Source organism: Pleurodeles waltl, chromosome 1_2 (assembly GCF_031143425.1).
Source record: "Pleurodeles waltl isolate 20211129_DDA chromosome 1_2, aPleWal1.hap1.20221129, whole genome shotgun sequence".
Taxonomy (NCBI): domain Eukaryota; kingdom Metazoa; phylum Chordata; class Amphibia; order Caudata; family Salamandridae; genus Pleurodeles; species Pleurodeles waltl.
This window is the reverse complement of record NC_090437.1, coordinates 10,536,354-10,553,650: the sequence shown is the minus strand read 5'-3', so window position 1 is coordinate 10,553,650 and position 17,297 is coordinate 10,536,354. Positions and strand designations below refer to the sequence as shown.

The window sequence follows — 17,297 nt, the reverse complement described above, 5'->3', positions numbered from 1 at the left end:
AAAAGCTACAGGCAACCATTCTGTGAGTTCTGCACTGCTTGCATATAAAACAAAAGCAAGAGCTGCAGCACTTTACAGCGCAGAGATCTGGGGATTCAGAAAGACGCCATCAATACAAGTAACCGAGAATAAATTTTTATGCCGATTACTTTGCTTAGGCAATGCTACACCAATGAATGCAATAAGACTTGATCTTCAAATGAGAAAGGTTGAGGACTACATTGCTCTGGCTCCAGTAAGATACTGGATCCGTGTTTGGTCAAAAGAGGAACTTAAACCATACAGAGACGTACTTAAGGACATCATGAAGCTACAAAGCCATCGGAAATTGCCCTGGTTCAAACATATCTCAACTACCCTGGCTGCTATCGGCCAGGGAGACCTCTGGCTCCATCCAGAAAAAATCAGAAGGCCTAGTTTAGCTGTCATAAAAAAGGCATATTGGGAGCAAAAGACTGAGATTATGTGTGAGTCACCTAGCCCTTTATTTAAGCGCTACATTTTGTTTAACCAAGAACTTAAACCAGCAATATTCATAGACAATATTTTTCCGGAGGAAAAAGGGTTCTCTATTTTAAATTCCGTATGGGCACACTACCTGTGACGGCGGTGGTAAACAGATGGCAACCCGTTCCTCTGGGTAGATTAGAATGTTGTCCATGTCTTCATGGTGGCCCAGAAACACTTTCCCACTTCCTTTTATTATGTCACTTTACGCTCAAACTCCGCAAATTGTATTTACGCCCACTTTTCAGATCTTACGGAGTTAGGAAGTGCAAGGAGGCGGAAGTGTTATGTATGCGATCAGACGAGAAACACATTGTGACAAAGGTTTCAACTTATATCTTGGAAGCATGGAAGTTACGTTCATCAATGCACCCACAGTTGGCACAGGCATAATCGCTTATGTCATCCCATAGCTATCCAGCTTGGGAAATCGGTGCAGGGTGGTGTAAAACTGGGTTAGGCCTCGGGCTTCCATTAAACGTTTGGCAGACACTGCAAGGTCCCAAATGATTTGTGCCAGAACAAGATATTTAAATATTAGATTTATAACGTTTTTAGAATAAGTTAAGTTTTTATGTAAATTATGGTTATATATTATGTTTTATGATAATGTAGGGTAAATCGGATACATTTCGGCACATGTTAAATCAATAACTTAAGCACAGTTTCCTTTTCTACTGAGATGTTTTATTAATGTGATTTTTACCGAGTGTGATGGATTGATATTTATTGTGTGATTATTGTTATGGCCGGATAGGCTAACAACAATTAAATAAATGGTAAAATGGTTAGTAATGCAAAATATATATATATATATATATATATATATATATATATATATATATATATATATATATATATATATATATATATATATATATCGTTGGAGCTTCAAATAACGGGTTTCTAGTGCACAGAATGAACAAAAAATCCAGTTTTCTTAAACTCCAATAAAAAAGATCTACTTTTGATTCTCAGACAGTCTGGAGCCGGAGAAGGGAAGCCATTTTTCTCGGTGTGCCAAAGAGTACGAACACTACTGTGTCAAAGGGAAGTGCCGCTATGTGGTGGAAATGAAGAAACCGTCCTGTGTGTAAGTTCTTTTTGGGCTAACGCTTAAACTTGGACACGTTACAAAGTGCGGTTATTTTGGGCTGTGTGAAGTTACCACTGCTAATGCTTAGTAAAGCCAATGAGTCAAACCAAAAGGCGCTATCCTGTCACAAAAGCATGAGTCAGGCAGGGTCCCGGGAAACGTGAGAGTGCCAAGAAATCTATTTCTGTGCTCCGCCTCACCTGCTGCAAACATGCAGAACGCTGTGCAGTATTTTGAAAGCACGCATGCGGAAGTTCAGTTTAACGGCACAAGTTGGTTGTTGGTTTCATTTTATTTGGCCCTGGGGTACCCGACGTCGGCTGCAGTGACATTTTTAAATGTTGCCCCCCTCTGCCCTCTGGTTTGTCACTAGACTCAGCTTGTGGGCTAATTAACTGGTGCAGCTGTCTAGTGAGCCACTTAGAATAGTTAAATAGTGGATTTGTAAATTAGGTTTAATAGGTTATACCACAAACATATCCCAACAGTGCTGAAGCCTTTCTAAGTGAAAGGGAATGCATCCCAAAGCAATGATTATTTCGAGAAAGGGGGACATTTTCAGCACATCTGGTGTGAAATAAACCCAGCGGGCTGTAGCACTTGCTGCAGAGGTCTGTCTAACGAGAAGTTCTCTCGTTTCATCCTTATTCAGACTGACTTCCACTTTATTACAATATAGATAACCGCCACTAGCAATGAGAAGGGGGGATACCTGCACTTGATATCTACAACGCTAACCACAGACCCAAGGAAGCAGTGTGTGGAAAACGCATTATCACTTATTTTTAAAGGTCTCAATGTAAGTTAGTCAGTCCGTTTACATTGTTTTATTTTTGATTACGTATTTGGAATGAAATGGCAAAAACTCATCTAAACTATTTTCCCTCAAATGTATATTTTAACTGTGTGAAACGTTTTATTTCCGGGCAACTACTGAAACACTTCACATACCAAGTTCTGACGCTTTTTAGGAGACGCCTCAAGACAGGACCACCAGAATTATGCGTCAAGAGAGGGCCATATCATGCGACAGGCTTTAACTAAATTATGCAACAAGAAAATGCTAATTATAGGGGTCCGTGAAGCACGTTTTGTGATAGCATCACTTAATATATTTTGTCATTTTACACTTGTAAACACTGTCTGGGTATAGTTTGCACCTACTTCATAAGTACGAGTTTAATACCCAAATTTAGCAATAAGCAACAGAAAGTTGACCGGTCAACCTTTACAGAAGGCCTTCCACTGTGCGGCAACACGTGTCTGTGCATTTTTAGCAACTTTTGAAGTGTTTGAAGTAGAAACAATTTTTATTTTTTTCGTGGGTAAAATCTGCATATTATGCAACAGGTGGTCGATTATGCGGCAAATCCATAATTATTGTAAAAACTCAGCAGCCGAACTGTTGCATAATTCCAGTGGCCCTGCCTATAGACAACTTAAGCTGTCTTTTTGAACACCTGTTGTCCCTTCTCTATCAAAATGTTTACACGTAAAGGGCTTTTGGTCAGATCCTTGCTCTGTATTATAGGATGGAGTTCTCCACTTAACTCATTTCTGTACTTCTTATTCATTGGCTCTCCTCCGTGTTCCTTGTTTGTTCTCTTTCTGAAGCATTTTTTATTTTTATTTTTTTTGATTTTGTGCATTTTTTTTTTTTTAAATTGCGCACACTCGACCCAAGGTATGGAAGCACTTTACAGGAGCACCAGTTACATTACACAAGGACACATTCATTTTTTGTAGGCACAGGGAGATTAAGTGATTTGCCCAGGATCACAGAATGTTGAGCCAATGCAGAGACTCGAACCTGGTTCCCCAGCCTCTAAGTCGGCAGCTGTGGCTCTTATCTCACTTACTCTTTACTAGTTCTGAATGATGACTTGTGTCCTTCCACTGCTTGCATGCCAGGAAGTACATTTATTTTCTTTTATTTTTTTATTTTTCTTGTTATATCACTCGTGTGTTTCTTTTTCTTTTCTTTCTCTCTATCTGCTGATTTCTCTTTCCATGCTGTCCGTTCTGGATCCACGTTTCTGTCCAACTGAAAGTTAAGACTCATAAAGTACAACATGCATTGTTTGAAATATGGCTCCTTGTGTAGAAGAGCTTAAAAAGCTCAGTAAAAGTACTTATGTGTCACTGTACAGACTTGTCACTGACGAGTAGTGCACCCAATTGACTCATTTTCTGCATGGAATCGTGACATATGGGCTCCCTTTTTCAGAATTAAAATTACAAGGCAAAGTTTTTTTGGAAAGCAAACATATTTGACATGTGAAAAAGGGGACATTAGCCGCTCTCTGTGTCACATTATCATTAATTTCAGCCTTTTTTTAAATGGATGCAAGCACGTGCAGTCAAAAAGATGACTGATGCCAGTAGCTCCCAATCTGCCCCAGAAAACTGCTCACTTATGTGCTAATAGGATACCTGGGGCCCTATTACTCACAGTGCGCACTTTCTCTGTTTGTTCCACAGTGTTTTGAGGTGTGCCGGGCGCAAACAGAGAAAGTGCGCCCTTTTACACTGAATGTGCTTCCCTTGGGGCCCTGGTGGCGGCACATTCAAATGAAATAGAGAACGGCTTTGAAGCAGCCACACCATATTTCACTGTGCAGGCACAACCCACCTGCACTTCTAAAGGGGATTAGCGATCCCCTTGCAGACTGGTGCAGTGAGTGAATGCAGCCTCCTGCAAGGGGATGTCTGGGGGATCCATTGAACCCCCTTCAGCCCTCCATAGGGCTGCCATCATGGGGCACACTAAGAGTGGGCCTCCTGACAGCTTCTTTACCTCTGCGCCTGTGTCTGTAATATGGCGCAAAGAGATTTCCTCATTTGCATGGGTCCATGCCCTCATGCAAAGGAGGGAAAACCGCTGGGGCACATATAGCGCTATTGCTATCTGTATTACAGAAAGGACCACACAAGCGTCTGCAGCCCTTTCTATAATACTGAAGTGCCCCAGGGTGCACAATGCAGGCGCACATGCCTTTTGCGCCCCTGGGGCATTTTGTATAATATAGCCCTTGGTCTCTTAACAGATATGATAACTGTCCTCCTTTCCACAGCACATCCGGACTCTTGCCATGAGAGGTTGGCGTCTGATGTAAATGGGCGGATTTGGGGATTGGAGTGCAGAATAACCCAATATTACAGGGGCTGTATTACATAAATGCCCCAGGGGAGCAACAAGTGTTTGTGCCTGCTTGGTGCCCCTCCCCCCGGGCCACTTTTATATTACAAGACCGGCTGCAATGCTTGTGCTGTCTCTTCTGTAATGCAAATACTGCTGACTCACATCTAGCGCCAGCGTTGTCAATAGAAGGTGTCCCCTCATTTGCATAGGGGTGTGGTCCCATGCAAATGAGGAAATCATTTTGCCTGTGCACTCACACTGTATTTCCGATGTGGGCGCAGAGGCAAATGTGCCTTTAGAGGTGCACAGAAAGTGCACCACAAAAAGGTGGTGCACTTTCAGTGTGCCTTCTAAATGCAGACCTCTTAAGTGTTGAAAGTGGTCCTATGGACCCCCCCCTCCCCCAGACATCCCTTGCAGGCGGGTGCAGTCACTCACTGCACCTGCCTCCAAGGGGATCTCTAATCCCATTTAAAAATGCAGAAAGTTTGCTGCCTGTACAGAGAAACACAGCAGCTTTTAAACAGCTGCTCCGTATTTCTCTTGAATGCGCTGCCCTGGGGCAGCACAAGTCAGCGGCTGTCCCAAGTGCAGCACCTTCTGCCTAATAGGGCACACTTTCCATGTTTGAACCCGGCACACCTGCTTTAAGGTGCACCGTGTTGCAAACATGGCAGTGGCCCTATCTGTAAAACGGGGGCAGGTGTCCAACAAAAGAACTGAAGCTCCTACTCAGTCCATTATCTGAGCCTCCACTTCAATCCCTCCCAGCTACCACTGCTGTTTTCTTTTTTTCTCTACACTCGTAGAGACGACAAGTCTGCGATTCCTAGCAACCTTTTGTTTTGTCTGGGTTGCAGCTGTCCAATGTGGCCTTTACCACCCAGGTACCTCCTGCTGGATTGCCAGCTCACTTACCCTGCAGGTGGTATATCCTTACTCTCCTGTATCTGCTTGACTTCTTTGCCACAGTTATCCTCATTGTACATAATCAAGAACATACACTAAAGAGTCTTATTCAAGACCCTTTGCTTCATGTATGCAAGTAAAACGTACAGGAGGAAGTTTTTTTTGCTGTATGCCTCACTAGGAGCACAGTGTTTGCTAGTTCAGTCCAATCTTTAAGTATGGTCTGTTTTGCCCACCTGACACACTTGACACACATGTGTAATTCTCCAACCTAGTGATACATATGCACAAAATATTACTACCATGGTTCACTGAAATAACTATCACAAGTGGAGCATGATTAACTTAGAGCTTCACTCATAGATACAGATGAGGCCCAGCATTGGCAAAAACGGTGCAGTATACTTTCACTAACATTATCTGTATAGGCAGCAGCTGTACAAGCCTCCAGTAAGCATTTTTAAATTATTCACTGGGACTACTTTAAAATAGGTAAGCAGTATCACATGGCCACAGGGAGAGCAAAATCCATGCCATAGTCCAGTTGCTAATTGGGTGGTAATAAAACCTGCAGAAAAGTCAGGTTGTATTACTGCTGTGCATTTACAAGCTGATTCTCCTCCAAGTGTGCACCACGGTGGGCACCAGAATTGTTGGGGTGGGAATGTTCCCTACATGTTGTACAGTCATGCCCCTACCCCGAATAACTAACTGTAAGATCTGGTATTCTCTTGTTTGGATTTTTCCCCACAGACGTGCGCTGATCTAGCGTTCGTGGAAAGCCCCTATGCCTGACCCTTGATGTGGTTTCACCCTGGGAGGTGTGCACAAAGTACAGTCTCCATAGAGGGCTACTGTCTGTCATGGTATTAAGCGCAACGTTGGCTGCATGTCATGTTTTTAGTGATACCAGCGTCACCTGACCTTTTTTGTGTGTCACAGGATTGGTGGCATACTTAATGTTCCATTGCTAGAGATGTACTTAGATCCCTGAATCAATATTCCAAGTGCAGGTGTGTAGTATTATGCATGTGTGTGGTCTACCGGTTACACATTGTGCTTATCTGACTGAACAAGAGTGAAGGAAGCCTAAGGGTTCAATTTTGGGAGCCCTTGGCCTGTTCATGTGCCCAAGATGAACCAACAATGTAAGAGTATTCCTCACATTCCTGGTTGGATACATGGGACCTAGACACTGAAATGGGGAGAAAGGAGACAAGCTCCCATTGGAAATTTCTTTTGCTTAAAGGGACTGTTGATCATTCTCCCTAATCACTACCATTTGTTGGATGGTTGGAGTGTAGGGCAGGTCTGCAGTTGTTGTTAGTGTGTGAAGGATCCTTCAGAAATTTCTCAGCATTTTAACTCTCTCCCTGACAACTGTCTGGCATGATTGCTAGGTTCAGAATACTCCCACCTCTTTGTGCCTCTGTCGTGGGTATTCCAACACAATATGACCTTGCTATGAGGAGCGTCTCTATGGAGAAAGACTGTCTCTGTGAGACCACCTGAGAAGGACACGTGAAAGAAGCACCTTCCATAACTGACTCAGGTAGTGCAGTTAGAGAATACACATCCTTGATCTGCTGTACCTGCATAAATTATGGGAGCTCTTCACTCACTGGTTGTCCCAGTTCTGAGTTCTCTTCCACCACTTAGGGGGTGCTCTGCATAGTGTCTAGAGGACTATTGCCCAAAGAGGGCTGATGTTTTCCTTGACAGCCAGCTCTCAAGAGGTGATGAGACATCACCTGGAGTCTGACCTGAAGGAAGAGCTGCTCCATGCCCTGGAACACCTGTAGGATCTTACCTGGAAGAAGAGGGTAGGAGTGAGCCAGCTCTATTGTGCATGAGCAGTTGCCTCTGGTGCTGTAGGTCGATCTGATTGAGACTTGTGGAAGCGTGACTAGTTTGCTCCAACCTAGGAGCCGGTCACTATTGCAAAGGAGAAGGATTTGCCTCACCACACTGTAGAAGTGTGCCTGAGCTGATCGTTATACCGGCCGGGGCACATGCCTCAAGTGTACCCAAGTTGTGTATGTTGCTGAAGAGACTAGTGTAGGCCCATGGTACTTGTCAGAAGTGTGCCCTAATGGACTTGTACTGTGTCTAGGCACTCTGTTCACATTTGACCTCATGGGCTACATTGCTAGTAACGATACTGTTGCCTCCGGGCACTTGCCCCTGTTTGTTCAAGTGACTGCATGTGATTTAGTGCTGAATGAACATACATCTTATTGAACCAAGCCGCTGCGCCTCTAAAGTGACTCAGCTGTTGTTCCCTGATATGCATCCAGAAGGGGACTGCATCACATCCTGGATCCAGGTAGGACCAAGCTTCTGAATCAATAGCTTACCAAATCAAGGAGGAAGAAAACCCTGCCTCACCCTGCAGGCCCCTCCACCACAAATGGTGTGTGCATAGAATAGGGCTGCTGACTTTAGACCGTTGCATGCCTGCTGTGGCGTCCGAACATTGCTGCGTGGCCTGCCTCTGCATGAAAGGAGGGGAGCAGCTGTTTTACACACCTGTTGCTGGCACATCTTCCCCCACCACGGTATATCGGGACTGAAGAGTGTAAGGTCTACCCCAGACAAGTTGAGTGAGATGAGCACTAAGTGCCTGTTAGTGCCTACCATACCAAAGGGATGAGAACCACTACACCTATGCTGAATCCTGCTACCAGAGCTGAAAAAATTAAGACTGTGCACTGTTATGACGAGACAGTAGTCTCACACCAGAGAGTACCTGATTGTTTTTCTGTAACGTGTAATATTGAATTTCACTGTTTATTTAAGTGGATGTCTTTTTTACAAAGTTAAACATGTAACTGTGTGCACAGCACCTTGCCTTCCATCACAGCCTCCAAGCACGTTCCAGGATTTTTCATACAACACTCACTCACCTCCTCCAGACTGGAGGCAAATAAGTAAGCCATGTGTGGGACTCTCATGAATGTCAAGACTCACAAAAAAAAAGAAAAAAAATGAAATTTGGTTTTGTCGCTTGCCGGCCTGTGTAAGGTGACCAGTCTGATGGACTGGAGGAGCTGGATCGTCCTCTTGAGCAGCCAGAAGTCGGTGTGTGCTATGCTAGCCTTTTATCTCTGGGGAGCCCAGTCCCCATCACTTTATTTCCACTTAACTGCTTTTGACGTCAGCCCTGCAACTTAGGCCCTGAGTAGAAGCGGCAGGGCTCTTAGTTGGTCTCTGTAATCGGATGAGTACCTAGCTGACTGAGAAGAGCTGCTGTCTCCCTAAACAGGTCTTTGTGCTAGCAAATCACTGAGCACATTAGCAGGAAGTGCTGTATGGCGGAGGATCAAATACCTCTACCGTGCTGCGTCACCCAGCCACTATTGTTGCTCAGATTGTATAACTAGAATCTCTGTTTAATGGTTAACATTGCCATGCAAGACTGTTTTTTTCAGTAAGGGCGGAGTTGGCATTACAAGGATAGTGTGCTTTTATGTCAGTTCCTTACTCAGGGCCCACTTCTTAAAACCTCCCACTTTACTTTGCGTTTTCTATTTGACCTTTATCCCTAAACACTTTCAGACTGATGCCTTGCGATCAGCATCATGCAGCACTGAATTTGGGACACTGGCAGAAACAGTTCTGGCTTATAGACCAACATAACCTTTTCACAGGGACAACCTAGATTCTACTTCCTTGCGCAGCTGTACAAGTGTATTATTGAAGCCTCCTTTTATGGGCAGTAATCCCCAGCCCATTTGCTAACAACGTTTTGCAGGCCAAGCTTAGTGACCATGGATGCCAGCCCTATGACAGAACCTAATTCGACAATCATAGAGCCTATAATTTGAATTTAATGCCCTATTAACCTGCATGAACAAACCATAAAGCACTGATAATGTATTCCTTAAAATATAATAAGCACCTGTACTGTAGTGCATATTCAACTTATTGTTGGACCCAAAAGTAGACCCCAATACTTTGAGGCACCAATTTCATCAAGTCAGCCGAAGATTGCTTCCCAGAAGTTAAAAAGAAGGAATCATCCTCTGGTCCCTTACTTAGTCCTGTGCCACATTGATGAGTTAGTCATGGAACTTGCCCACACATGCAACACAAGATGAAAGAGATCCTTTTGGAAGAAGCGACTGTATAGGGAAAAGCTTTAATTCTATTCTGCATGTTCCTACCTGCCAGAGGAAGTCTTGTTTTATCCTGGGGTTCTCAATAGAGCTGCATAGTCCAGTAGAATCCAAATGGAAAGAAAGTTAGAGGAGCCTTGTTTCCTTCTAGAAACGTTAAGCAAAGCTAATATTTTTAATTGGTCTCCAATGTGTATCTTGTATAAAAGAGGTTGATAAAGGTTCGTTATATCTAGGATGTAGCAACAATTTAACTCCCTCAGTGTCGCCACTTTATTGAACCTTCTATCAAGATGGGCCCATGCTGGGATAGAGAGAGCAATAAATTGGGTGCACTGGGTAGCTTCTCTCTGGTGATTTTCCAGTCCAACATCATTTCTCAGTTACTGTCCTCACAGCAATGGGTAGTCATTGAGTAATTGTTGCAGTTCTTCCCTGCTCAACAAGAGAAAACAGGTAGACTCTGTTAATGCAATAATAGAGCTAATATCTAACACCTTTTTGAAATCCTCATTAGCTGCATCGGATACAGTCAGCAGTCAGCTCACAATGGATTCGGTATGCAGCCTCACTCATGGTTACACTTTTCGCTATTGAGGCCTTAGGTTCAAAGCCATGTAACAAACATAGCATTTTACTAGGTACATCAATTTGGGTCTTGTGTTGACTAAACACCATAACTTATTCAAAACAACTCTGAAACAGCTAAAGCTATGTGCGCCATCCAGCAAAGAGGAACCTTTCATAGGGGAGGAATATCACAGGCCAGACCATAAAGCAGGTGGTGATACACCATTCTGGTGTATCCATGACCTGTTTCTAAAGTCTACTTCTGAACTGCAGATTGCTGTCCTTAGAATATCCCCAAAGTGCTATACTGGATCAAGTGATTTTTTTTTTTTTTTTAATTTTTTTTTTTTTGTGGCAGTGCTCCTGCATGCACCTAGGTGGTGCCGTGGTACTCTGTGCTGTCTCCATACTGCCTTCGAGGAGACTGAGCGGAGCTGCAAATAAGTGCCATCCCAGCATACTGATGTCACTGTTTTTCTTTCCGCACCATTGTGCTAGGGAACAGTGTCCCCATTGGAAATAGCAGGGTTCAAGTTGCAACTACAGAAGGCAGATGTTAGTCATGGACCTGCAAGACATGTGCCTTAGTGCGTGGGCTCAGTCGTCTCCTCAAAGTTGTATGATAAGTGTACCTTCATGCACCCATAGCTATTCTAGAAAAGGATATAAATTTGTATGTCACCAAACACAGAGAGCCATGGCCCTCACGTATATTCTGGTCCCAGTCAAAGTATTGGTCCTAGTCACAGGACTGCTTCGGTGACCGCTCCATCGACCACCTTATGTCCTCCTTGAAATCCTCCCGCAAGCCTTAATCCAAGTCTAAACGGAAGCATAAAAAAGCAGGAGTCAACCAATTCCACCTATCTCTATCCAGAGAGAAGGGGTGAGGGGGTTCAGATGTTAAGCGCACCTCATTGAGGTCGCTGTCCACAGAGCCAATCCCTCCGACTCTTTGCATCCAACTTTTTTAATCTGTTGCAGATGAAGGCCTGCAAAAAGACCATGACAGACTTTTTCAGAGTACTTGCAGCTCTCTGTGGTCTGCCTTTGGGCCCCAGGACAACGCAGGGGCCTCCAGTCCGGTTACTGCCAGCGAGCCCCTCCCATCAACATATTTTCCCTCTGGCCTATTTACTGGGCCCATATCCCCTCCAGTACAGACCTCTTCTCTCACCTCTAGATCATCACTGGTTTCTGCTTGCTGTAGATGACCAAGTTCTGATGCCCAGGACAGACCATGAAGAGATGTCAGCTCGAACTTGACTAATGTCACGTTAGGTGATTATATAAGTGCAGTCTGTTGTTATGCTCCCTGACTTAAAGCCTTTTTTGCTACCATGTTGCAGCTATCCGCAGATGCTCCATTGTCTTTTTTTTTTTTTGCCTCTGTTTCTGACCCGATGCCAGAGCAGGGTAGAAGCCAGCATGTTGATGGACATCTGTTATGGAATGTGGGAGTTGCTCGCCAAGGGTGACATAAAGATGGTACCGGACTATGAGAAAGACTGAGGTGGTCATTCTCTCCATCTCCTCACACCAAGAAAACAAAGGCAGAAGATGGGGCCATTAAATCCTATCTGCCCTGGACTCAGGAGCCTCTGTGTTCTTAGACTTGCAGGAGGTATATTTTCATATATCCACCCTGCAGTCCTACAGCGTTACCTGTGATTGAACATGGACCAGGAATATTTTCGGTTTGTCCTTCTCTCCTTCAGCCTCACCAGTGCTCTTCGGACGTCCACGAAGGCCTTGATTACTGGCCATTTTCAGAGGTTGAGATTTCCTGTATTCCTATACTTCAGAGACTGGCTGTTAAAGGTAGGCTTGCTGCAGTTATTTGTGGATCCCTCCAGACGATGGCAGTTTCTCACATCCTTGGATTTAAAAAAAGGAGATGGAGCATGCTACCTAGCATACCAGCACACTCAGTTGGGCAGATGCATGGCGGTAAATCTAGTGCATAACAGTGACTTTAGTTGAAAATATTTGCAGTATTCACTGTTATTGTCAAAGCCGGTGCTGTGTATCTCTAAACGTGCTTCCAGATATTTGTACTCCTACAGCAGAAATTAACACAGTTTAGGGTGCTGGAAATTCAGTCTTTCTCAGGTGTCTAGCACTCACAGAGCACAGGTGTATCCTAATGAATTTTCCTCCATAAACGAGCCAAAGTCTAATCTGAATACCTCACAAAGACTTCTGTTTGTCCAGCCAATCCTAGACACAGTGGAGTTGAGGTCCCTGCCCATCCTCCTCCCCCTTTGCAATGAGTCCAGGATATTCATGCAATGAGCCAATGTTTCAGGACATGGATTCGGACGGGGTGGGTCTGAGGCTTCTTAGCTTGAGGGTGTCTTAGCTTTGTACTTCTTCCTCTTCAGCCGTTCCAGATGCCACATGTGAGCCATGCAGGGGAAGCTAAAATTCCTGTGGCCCAACATCTGTGGGCTGCCTTTCAACCAGCTCTCGAGGGATGGCTGTTCAAGATCTGCAGTGGTGGCTGACTGATCGCACACTGTCCTGTGGCAGACCCCTTTTTATTACCCTCCCATACTTGACAGTGGTGGTGGATGGAGTGCTGCTGTATTGGGAGGGGGACATGGATCTCTGAGGGCTCTGGTCTCCAGTGGAGGAATGGCTCCACATCAGCCTATTGGAGCTGTAGGACCTTCATCTGACCCTGAATCCCTTCCTGCTCTCCATCAAGGGGAGGTTGATGCAGGTTGTCGTAGACAACACTGATGTAGTACCGCAACAATAAGGGTAGAGTAGGGTCCTGGGTCTTGTGCCAGGAGGGTTTGTGCTTCTCGATGTAGCTAGAGTACCTTGCCATCTTTCTGATTGCAAACCACCTCACAAGGTACCTTAATGACAGAGCAGACAAATTGAGCAGACGTCTGGCAGATCATGAATGGCATGTGCATACTTAGGTGGTGCAGGGTATGTTCCATGAGCGAGAAGAACCCGGTCTAGATCTTTTTGCCACCATTGAAAATAATCTGTGTTGGAATTCCCCAGTTGGCTTTTTCTCTGAGACTCCTGCTGCCTAGAGTGAACCTTAGGACTCCTGTATGTGTCTTCCTGAGCTGCCTCTTCTGCCCCTAGTTCTGAAGAATATCAGGAGCGACTGGTCCCCAGCCATGCCAGTGGCACTGGTTTGGACCAGGAAGTTGTGGTACCTGAAACTCCTGGCCATGAGCATCTGTACTCGAGCCAAGCTGCCACTTCTGGAGAATCTTCTGTTGCAGCAGCAGGACAGGTTGCTGATCCTTAGCCTGCACAATCTGCATCTCCATGCTTGGAGATGTGGCACGTGACCCCCATTTGACATTCCTCCTGAGGCAGTTAATGTCATCTTGGTTGCAAGGCATCCCTCTACAAAATCCCTGTATGCCAGTATTCGGAACATATTTGTATATTGGTGTGGCACCTGCTAAAATTTACCCAATACAGCCAGGTTTTCTGACTTTTTTGTCATTTGTGTCTCTTGCCCAATAAGAACTTGCTTTGGGCACTATTAAAAACTTTTTGTTAGCCTTTTCGACTTTTTTGAGGTTGCCGGATGAGTCTTTATTTAATTCATCCATTGTAATGAGATTTTTAAAAGGTTTGCACTGGTTTCCTCCAACAACCTTCCTGATGCCACAGTGAGATTTGAACTTAGTTCTCATTTTTTCGATGTGCAACTCTTTTGCTGCATATTTGTCCATTAAAGCTTGTGACGTTTAAAACGCATTGGCTAGGCATGTGATTTAGCTGCAAGCTATTTCTGTCTGCACACCTTATACAAGATTTTTCCAAGATAACTTGGTTTAAGGGCTCAAGCTTTCTTTCCACCCATAGTGGTCAGTCCATCTCATGCTGGGCATGCTAGTATCTTTCCAGCATTCTTTGTCCCACCTTTCCCTTTAAGGAGGAAGAGGGACTGTATTGTTTGGACCCTAAAAGGGCAATAAACTTTTATATAGATCACACCAAAGGCCATTGGGTGGATGGTCAGCTCTTTGTGGGGTTCTGTGGGGAAAAGAAGGGCAAGGCAGTGCAAAAAGACTATCTCCTAGTGTGTTCTCTGCATAAAGAACTGCTACGCACTGGCGAAGATGCTGCCTCTGGAAGGCTTACGGGCTAATTTTACCAAAGCTAAGGCAGCTACCACTGCACTAGCACCTGGAGGACCTGTTCTGGACATTTGTCAGGTGGCTACATGAGTGTCAGTACAGGCATTCATTAAGCACTAGTGCCTCGCCCATCAATTGGGGGGGGGGGGGGGGGGGGGGGGGAAATCTGATTGCATTTCCTGCAGGACTTTTTGATCTGAGCCAGTTTGCAGATGCGTCACCATGGGAGGTATTGCTAAGGTATCTATTTACAAGGGGATGAAGCTTTGGTTAAAAGTATCCGTCTGAAGAACAAGTTACTTACCCTAAGTACCGCTCTTTCTGGTGTATACTGTAGCTAACCACGGATATCTCCTCAACCATTCTGCCTCTTCGTTCTGTGAACTGGACTCTCTTCCATCTAAAAAGGTCCAAATCCAGAGATGTGCACACTGGCCGTGTCGGCCTTCTAATGGGCTCTGTGTCTGAAAGTACACATAGCCTAAGAGAGCAACTGATTTCAGCATGCATGCATGGTGCTAATATGCTCCTCTGCCCATCACTTCTGCAGGGGACCAACTTGGTGTGGAGCCTCAGGGCACCACCTTTCGGTGCATGGGGGTACTGCTTTAAAGTTTCTGATCCAATCTAACACTTGAATATTCACAGGGTGAGGAATATGCAGTTAGATAGAGCATCCACCAGAAATACTGTCAATGAAGATAATTAACTTGTTCATCTAGTCCGCACTGTGACCATTACTATAGATGTTTCCCAGACAGGTTGAGTCTTTCATGATCAATGGTAGTGGTTTCATATCAGTTTCCAGGTACTGCTGACAATGTTGCTTGTTGTGAGGGCTCTCCGGCATAACTTGCATAGGCTTAGTTGTTCAGTTTGTCACAAACCACCCCAGATCAGGGTTTTACTGGAACAAACATGCAAGGCAAAATAATTGATCTCACAGTCAAGACTGGTTCAAGTCAGTTGGCACAGAAATGTTCAGAACTCAGCGCTATAAAATGTTCTGTTTTTGCCAAGGGAAAAGAAAAACATTGCAGACACTCAGTGCACAATTGGGAAACGTGCACAATTGGCAATTAGACCAACCAGTGGAAATGAGACTATGCACTCATAGTGTCCATCCTCAATATATATTAATTCACTAGACAAGGCAACAAACAAAATGTCTAAACGTCGCCTGCCTGAACCCACGGCTACAATGTAGGGCAGTTCTGTAGATCCCTTGATCAAGGTCTGCTGCTTACTTTTTTCTCGATTCTTCTACTTCTGCCACACATGGTAGCCAAAAGCAGATTTTTCAGAATGATTGTGAATCCCCTACCACTTGCTAGGGTACAATAGCCATGCTTCACACGCTTAATGCATATTTTGGCCCACTGCACAGAAACGCCCTTTGCCATTTTACTGAAGTTGCTATGTATAGAAGTCCGTTACCTAGACTTCGTCAATAAACATGAGTGGCTCCTAAAATGTTAGATTTTTGATTGCTACTGCTCTCTCAACGATTAATGGCTCTCGAGGGTGAATTGAAGGCCTGCTGCAGAGATAATTTATGCTGCAAAATTGCAACGTTTTAATGCTTGGATTGCAATTGCCAACATCTGATCTAACATCCTCCAAGATACGCTACATTTTCCGAATTCTCACTTACCTGTTTTAATGCATTTCTCGTAGAACGTATCGAAGTGCATCATTGTCACATTCTCATAATACATTCCTTTTCAAATAATGTAAATTAACTTTACCCACCGGTATTCAAGCCTATACTCATTTAAGGCAGTGAATACGGTCCAAACTGTAACCCACGCATAACTTTTATTTTAAACACTCAAGCTGGAATGTTGCCATTTTGGTTGCAGTTTTTCTCAACCAAAAATGACAAGTGAAATCCCAGTGCGACCCCAATAATTTGTGATAGTAGTTTTACACTCACCCCCATCATTTGTCCCAAACGTTGTTTCGTCATTCCACATTTATCGGCCTTTTCAGTTGCCTTCCTTCTTTCCTAATCTACAGTTGGCAGAAAAATTGCTTTAAAATACTTTGGCTAGAGTAATGTGTTGTGGTGGTGGTAAAAATAATATATACTATATAATCTAACCAAACCCCTTACCGGGCCCTAAAAACTACCCATCCTTTAACCATAAAATATCCTTACCACTTCTATGCTCCACCATTCCCTGGGCCCTAAAATGTACATACAATCGTGAAAACTACCCACCCCTGAACACTAAAAGCTTACTACCTTATGCCTCACCGTACTATGAGCCCTAAAAACTTCTTTACACACCTAAACCTATCCATTCCCGAATCCTCGATTCCTTACCACCCCAACGCTTCTTGTAGGAATGTGTTGTAGAAACCGTGTTGTGTTGGTGATGCCTCTTTGTGGATTCATTGTTAAGGTGAGTTAATGATTTCTGCGCCTATAAATTCACCAGCTTCTACAACATGCAAATGTTTTCCGAGCGAGACCACTATTCCATCTCTAAAACAAAAAATCAGAAAGCACGCAAAGAAGAAATTGCCATGAACTTGGATGACCCGCAAGGCTAATCATTTTTTTGAACCCGCAATGGCATGTATCCTGTGTGCTTTATCTCCAGTATGGTTATCCGGACAGTAAATGAGGAAAGCTCACCTTGAGTCTTCAAACTGTTGCGGGCCTGGTCAAAACAGAATCGTGAATTACAAGCTAATTTTTGGGCCATGTGTTGCCTGTCTGTAGAAGATATATTTGCAATACCTGCAATGTCTCCTACATACTCCTTATAGGGAATCCTAAAATGCGGAACTGTGACCTTTTATAGAAGGTAACATTGAAGTTTACG

General features: G+C 44.2%; 1 protein-coding gene across 4 annotated transcripts in view; it reads left to right on the top strand.

Moving 5' to 3' along the window:
• BTC (betacellulin) overlaps nucleotides 1-17,297 on the top strand; it is a 245,214-nt gene that overhangs the window by 73,104 nt on the left and 154,813 nt on the right. For all 4 annotated transcript variants that reach the window (XR_011203821.1, XR_011203824.1, XM_069235472.1 and 1 more), the window contains exon 3: nucleotides 1,486-1,600. Coding sequence is in view for 2 of the 4 variants with exons in the window: in XM_069235472.1 (XP_069091573.1) it covers nucleotides 1,486-1,600 (115 nt within the window). In the remaining 2 variants the exon portion in view is untranslated. The remainder of the gene's footprint in view (nucleotides 1-1,485; nucleotides 1,601-17,297) is intronic.